This window comes from Nerophis ophidion, linkage group LG06 (genome assembly GCF_033978795.1).
Source record: "Nerophis ophidion isolate RoL-2023_Sa linkage group LG06, RoL_Noph_v1.0, whole genome shotgun sequence".
NCBI lineage: Eukaryota > Metazoa > Chordata > Actinopteri > Syngnathiformes > Syngnathidae > Nerophis > Nerophis ophidion.
In genome coordinates, this window is record NC_084616.1 from 74,411,869 (window position 1) to 74,419,257 (window position 7,389).

At 38.4% G+C, this 7,389-nt stretch overlaps 1 protein-coding gene across 4 annotated transcripts in view; it reads left to right on the forward strand.

Moving 5' to 3' along the window:
* The window catches only part of LOC133555230 (oxysterol-binding protein-related protein 2-like), a 54,647-nt gene extending 47,661 nt beyond the window's left edge, over window positions 1-6,986 (forward strand). For all 4 annotated transcript variants that reach the window (XM_061904826.1, XM_061904827.1, XM_061904829.1 and 1 more), the window contains exons 13-14: window positions 3,551-3,641; window positions 5,074-6,986. In XM_061904826.1, the coding sequence (XP_061760810.1) occupies window positions 3,551-3,641; window positions 5,074-5,176 (194 nt within the window). In that variant the 3' untranslated portion in view covers window positions 5,177-6,986. The remainder of the gene's footprint in view (window positions 1-3,550; window positions 3,642-5,073) is intronic.
* Window positions 6,987-7,389: the final 403 nt, after the last annotated feature.

Sequence of the window (7,389 nt, forward strand, 5' to 3'; positions counted from 1 at the left end):
TCGTATTTTCGCGACCATAGGGTGCAGCGTGTTAAAATGCACCGTGTCAGTTATGGGTGCTATTTCTGTATTTAAAGCATAAATAAGGCGCAGCGGATTTTTGGGCGCAGGCATGGTTAAGCTAGCTTAAAACATACGCTAGCATGGACTAAAAAATGTTTTTTTACCCAAGAGCCATAGTAGGATTAAACAGGCACTGAGTGAGCACAATGTGTCCATCATGTCCTCATGCGCCATGTCTTTTTATTTTTTCAGTATATAATGTGCAATAGTGTTATATGTGTATATGTATATATATGCATATGTATGGTTATATGCTTGTATGTGGATATATATACATATATATATAGATACATATCTCCTTTTCTATCTTTTTTTACTATTTATATTACCAATTTGTGTATGCACCTTAGGGCAGTGGTTCTCAAATGGTGGTAAGCATACGCTTGGGGGTACTTGAAGGTATGCCAAGGGGTACGTGAGATTTGTTTTAAATATTCTAAAAATAGCAACAATTCAAAAATCCTTTATAAATATATTTATTGAATAATACTTCAACAAAATATGAATGTAAGTTCATAAACTGTGAAAAGAAATACAACAATGCAATATTCAGTCTTGACAGCTAGATTTTTAGTGGACATGTTCCATAAATATTGATGTTAAAGATTTCTTTTTTTGTGAATAAATGTTAAGAGTTAAGTTCATGAATCCAGATGGATCTCTATTACAATCCCCAAAGAGGGCACTTTAAGTTGATGATTACTTCTATGTGTAGAAATCTTTATTTATAATTGAATCACTTGTTTATTTTTCAACAAGTTTTTAGTTCTTTTTGTATCTTTTTTTCTAAATAGTTCAAGAAAGACCACTACAAATGAGCAATATTTTACACTGTTATACAATTCACAGGGCATATATCAGTGAAAAAAGGTTGAGAACCACCGCTTTTGGGGATCTGCTCCAATTTCGTTGTTTTTTGAGCCTGTTCACTGCAATAATGATAAAACTCTATTCTATACCTAGTGGTGAGTTGTTTTAATTGATCTATGGCAGGGGTGCCCACACTTTTTCTGCAGGCGAGCTACTTTTCAATTGACCAACTCGAGGGGATCTACCTCATTTATATATATCATTTATATTTATTTATTTATGAAAGAGACATTTTTGTAAACAAGTTAAATGTGTTTAATGATAATACAAGCATGTGTAACACATATAGATGTCTTTCTTTCACAAAGACAAGAATATAAGTTGGTGTATTACCTGATTCTGATGACTTGCATTGATTGGAATCAGACAGTAATAATGATAACGCCCACATTTTCAAATGGAGGAGAAAAAAAGTTGTCCTTTCTGTACAATACCACATGAAAGTGGTTGGTTTTTGGCATCTAATTCATCCAGCTTCCATACACTTTACAAGAAAAACATTGGCGGCAAATTCCGTAGCTTGCTTGATTGACATTCATGTGCCGTGTCTTTTTATTTTAAATGTTTTCAGTCTATAATGTGCAATAGTGTTATATGTGTATATATGCATATATGCTTGTATGTGGATATATATACATATATATATATATACATATCTCCTTTTCTATCTTTTTTTACTATTTATATTACCAATTTGTGTATGCACCTTAGGGCAGTGGTTCTCAAATGGTGGTAAGCATACCCCTGGGGGTACTTGAAGGTATGCCAAGGGGTACGTGAGATTTGTTTTAAATATACTAAAAATAGCAACAATTCAAAAATCCTTTATAAATATATTTATTGAATAATATTTCAACAATATATGAATGTAATTTCAGAAATTGTGAAAAGAAATACAACAATGCAATATTCAGTGTTGACAGCTAGATTTCCATAAATATTGATGTTAAAGATTTCTTTTTTTGTGAATAAATGTTAAGAGTTAAGTTGATGAATCCAGATGGATCTCTATTACAATCCCCAAAGAGGGCACTTTAAGTTGATGATTACTTCTATGTGTAGAAATCTTTATTTATAATTGAATCACTTGTTTATTTTTCAACAAGTTTTTAGTTCTTTTTGTATCTTTTTTTCTAAATAGTTCAAGAAAGACCACTACAAATGAGCAATATTCTACACTGTTATACAATTCACAGGGCATATATCAGTGAAAAAAGGTTGAGAACCACTGCCTTAGGGGATCTGCTCCAATTTCGTTGTTTTTTGAGCCTGTTCACTGCAATAATGATAAAACTCTATTCTATACCTAGTGGTGAGTTGTTTTAATTGATCTATGGCAGGGGTGCCCACACTTTTTCTGCAGGCGAGCTACTTTTCAATTGACCAACTCGAGGGGATCTACCTCATTTATATATATCATTTATATTTATTTATTTATGAAAGAGACATTTTTGTAAACAAGTTAAATGTGTTTAATGATAATACAAGCATGTGTAACACATATAGATGTCTTTCTTTCACAAAGACAAGAATATAAGTTGGTGTATTACCTGATTCTGATGACTTGCATTGATTAGAATCAGACAGTAATGATGATAACGCCGGTTTTTGGCATCTAATTCATCCAGCTTCCATACACTTTACAAGAAAAACATTGGCGGCAAATTCCGTAGCTTGCTTGATTGACATTCACGGCACCCGAGGGTCTTGTGAGATGACGCTGGCTGCTGCCAGTTCATTATTATGAAAAAATGACAGAGAGGAAGGCGAGAAACACTTTTTTTATTTCAACAGACTTTCGCGCCGTCCCTTCCGTCAAAACTCTAAAGGCCGACTGCACATTTCCTATCTTCACAATAAAAGCCCTGCTTCGTGCTGCCTGCGCTAACAAAATAAGGGTCTCGGAAAGCTGGCGTGCACAAGTGATGTGCACGCCAGCTTTCTGAGGGATCGCTTGTGCACGCCAGTTTTCCGAGACTCTGTATTTAGTTCGCGCAGGCAGCATGAAGCAGGGCTTTTATTGTGAAGATAGGAAATGTGCAGTCGGCCTTTAGAGATTTGACGGAAGGTACGGCGCGAGAGTCTGTTGAAATAAAAAGTGTTTCTCGCCTTCCTCTCGGTCATATTTTCATAATAATGATCTTGCAGCAGCCAGCGTCATCTCACAAGACCCTCCGGTACCGTGAATGTCATTTAAGTGACGTCTTGGTGAAGATTGATGATCACTCATTTTTAGGTCTATTTTTTTTAAAAGCCTGGCTGGAGATCGACTGACACACCCCCCGCGGTCGACTGGTAGCTCGCGAGCGACGTAATGGGCACCCCTGCTCTATGGCAATGCTTTTCAGTTATTTTCTGTCATTAATGCTGAATTGACAAACATGTATGAGTTGATGGCACCAGAATTCTGCAGACAGATCAAAAATACTGTAGAATCATAAAAGGAGCTGATAACATCTCCAAGAACTTAAAATCAGTTTCAAGTGAAATTAATTACCTCAGTTTGAAACGTCTAAGCAGGACTCCTGACTTTCTGGGTAAGGATTAGCCGTCCCACTACTGAAGAAGCAATATTCTATGGTCACTAACATTGCTACTGGGTGTTGTGTTTATACAGAAGAAGCCAGTCAGGAGAAGGAGAGACTGGAGGAGAAACAGCGAGCTTCAAGAAAGGAGAGAGCCAAGCATAACGATGAGTGGTCTACACGGTTAGACTCTCACACACGCACACAAACACACGCGTACAATAACACACGTTATTGATCAAAGCCTCTGAGGTTCAGTGAGGCTTCTCTGCTCGCTCCAGATTGTCTTGGTCTTTTCTATTTTTGGAACTAAAATTCTATTAATTTCGTTTTTAACAAAAACTGAATTAAGGATCTTTCTGTGTGGAGTTTGCATGTTCTGCCCGTGACTGCGTGGGTTCCCTCCGGGTACTCCGGCTTCCTCCCACCTCCAAAGACATGCACCTGGGGATAGGTTGATTGGCAACACTAAATGGTCCCTAGTGTGTGAATTTTGTCTGTCTATCTGTGTTGGCCCTGCGAGGAGCTGGCGACTTGTCCAGGGTGTATGCCTCCTTCCGCCCGAATGCAGCTGAGATAGGCTCCAGCACCCACCGTGACCCCGAAAGAGACAAGTGGTAGAAGATGTAGAAATACAGATTAAAAAAACAAATAAAAAAAAAACTAACAAAACCATATTATTAAAAATTGTACTTGGATGGTGGCCAAAGGGAATGTATTCACAAAAAACGATCGCATTAATCAGGTAAATATAAACTTACATAATTGAATGTGCACATGCTCCTTAACCTCAATAGTGTGCTCTGTGGCAAATGTTGCTTCAAAATACACCCTGACAGGACAAGTTTTGAGCAAATAAAGTACATTTTCTAAAGGTTCCTGTATGACATTCTGACGATGAAATTGCTTTTGTTCCAATATATTGGGGTCTTTTTTTAAGTTCAAGTTATGGAAAAAACAATGCCAACATGCCACTACCATATTTATTATTGATGTCACAATGTGCATTTTTTTAATTTTTTTTTAACATGCCTTAAAACAGCAGATTGGAATTTGTGACATGCTCTCCCTAAGAGATCTTGAGGAGGTTGAGGGGGGCGTGGTTGAGGTGGGGTGTATTTTGTCGCGTCCTGGAAAAGTTAGTGCTGCAAAGGGTTCTGGGTATTTGTTCTGTTTTGCTTATGTTGTGTCACGGTGCGGATGTTCTCCCGAAATGTGGTTGTCATTCTTGTTCGGTGTGGGTTCACAGTGTGGCGCATATTTTTCACTCTGTTAAAGTTGTTTATATTGCCACCCTCAGCGTGACCTGTATGGCTGTTGACTAAGTATGCATTGCATTCACTTGTGTGTGTGAAAAGCCTTTAAGGTCTATTGGCGCTCTGTACTTCTCCCTACGTCCGTGTACACAGCGACGTTTTAGAAAGTCATACATGCTACTTTTTGAAACCGATACCGATCATTTTGAAACCGATAATTTCCGATATTACATTTTAAAACATTTATTGGCCAATGATATCACAACATAAGTTCTCTCAATACACTTTACACATGGAGCAAGTCTTGAACCACTTCAATATCTTACTTGTCCTATCCTGCTGTGATCTTTTGTTTGAAGGTGGTTCCAATCCGGCACCAACCCGTGCACCGGCTCCCAGGACTGGATCTACTCTGGTGGTTACTTCAATAGAAACTACAACAACCTGCCTGATATCTACTGACGGTCCGTTTGCCTTTGCCTATTTTTTCCTGCTCCGCCTTTCTAAAGCCGACAAACAACGGACCTTGTCGACCCTCGGAGGGACTCGCCAAGAACTAAAGCCTTCATCATTTAACTTGCAAAGAGGCCACAATTCTCCTCGTCCACTCCCTCCCGTCTTCCTTCATTAAGGATTTTACGCCTTACATGTGTGACTGTTCTCCCCGAAAAACATCTTTCTGTCGCGCACCCAAACTTATTTCTCCACGTCACAGACCAATCAAACTGGATGGGAAAAAACGTCATTATTAGGGAAGCTTGTTTGAAGTAATGAGCATCTTTGAGATGTGAGCGCTCCTTCATGGGCTGACACAATCACTCAATAATGCAACACCCTGTATGTCGCAGAGCGTCTCATGAGGTGTCAATTATTATACACAAAAAAAAATCACACAAATTCCAATATGTAATCCAGTGGAACCTCCAAAAAAGGGATTTCAATCATTTTTCAAGTAACATTCCTAACCGTCTTAAGAAGTCAAAACAATAAAAATTCTAAAATAAAGCTAATATGGATTAAAAAAAAAAACTCTTTGAAGGTATTTGTTGGAAAGCTTCTAATTTTAATGCCAGGCATTAGAATAGAAAGTACTTTATTGATCCCTGGGGGAAACTCAGCTATTTAGCTACATGCTCGTTACCACAGCAGCCGATTCCGTCACTACAATTGTGCCTAATTGATATTTTTCACAATCTTCGGTTGCACGGTTACCACTCTTTCAAAATGAAATCTATCGAGGTGGCGTCACAAATAAAATTTAAAAAACTAAACACTAGTGGTGTGACACATTTAGGTGACCGGTTGAATATTAGTCCGGAAAATTTGGTTGAACTCCAAATTTCGGTGGTGGTTCGCCATTGGAGGTTCCACTGCGGAAATAATCATGTCCGTTTTACCAATTATTCACAATGTTACAGTGTCATAAAATGACCAAACATGCACAATAATCCAAAATGAGCGAGTAATGAACGATTACAATAATATGGAAGGACCCCCTTTTAAGCCATATGACACACAACGTAAACCCCTTGACGTTGACTACATTAACATGCCGTGTAAATAGTCTACTACTACATCAATTCGGCTGCACACAGAGTTTATAATCCATTCCTTGTGAATGTCACTGCAAAGAAAAAAAGAAATCATGATTGTTGACAGCTTTTGTAGTAGTAGTCGTTGTTTAGAAATCCCCCTTTGCTGCACTGTTAAAAATGTGCTATTTTGGCCACTTTGTTGTTATTCAAAGCACTCATTAACCAAAATTGTCTCCGTGCTTGTTGCATCCGCCAACAATTTTTTGCCCTGTTTTTTGTGAGCTTAAAATACCGAGGTAGACAAACACTACTCCAGTGCATTGTGTAGACGTTTGTGTAATTTGCACTGTTAGCGCGCCAAAAAAAAATGGTACAACTGTCACTTCCATCAATACAAATTCCCGAATTCTACTCGAGAAAATGTCCTCCTAGGTCCTATATTATTCTTTTTTTTTTATTGTTTTGTCCTAATTTGTTTTCTCTCTCTCTCTCTCTGTCTCCATTATGTGGCTGTTGATGTTCTATTGTGTACAAAGTAATCACATGCAAAATTACATTTTGTGCAATTGATTTATTTTTATAGTATTTAAACCTGTTTTTTTGGGGGGAGGGGAGGGAGAAGGTGAGTACAATGTACCAGAGGTTTTAATTTTAAGTGGGCCGATGGTATAAGCGTTTTGTGGACAGCTTGGTTAATTCATGGACAAGGGAAGGTCTACTAATAAATCCTTAATTTCCGTTGCTAACAGTTGTTTTTTTTCCCCCCCAATCGTGTGCAGTGTGGCCTCTGTTATTGGTGGGTGGCGGTTCACAGCCGAGTGTGAATCAATTAGGATGAGAGTCAGCATCTCAATCAATCAATCAATCAATGTTTATTTATACAGCCCCAAATCACAAATGTCTCAAAGGACTGCACAAATCATTACGACTACAACATCCTCGGAAGAACCCACAAAAGGGCAAGGAAAACTCACACCCAGTGGGCAGGGAGAATTCACATCCAGTGGGACGCCAGTGACAATGCTGACTATGAGAAACCTTGGAGAGGACCTCAGATGTGGGCAACCCCCCCCTCTAGGGGACCGAAAGCAATGGATGTCGAGCGGGTCTAACATGATACTGTCAAAGTTCAATCCATAG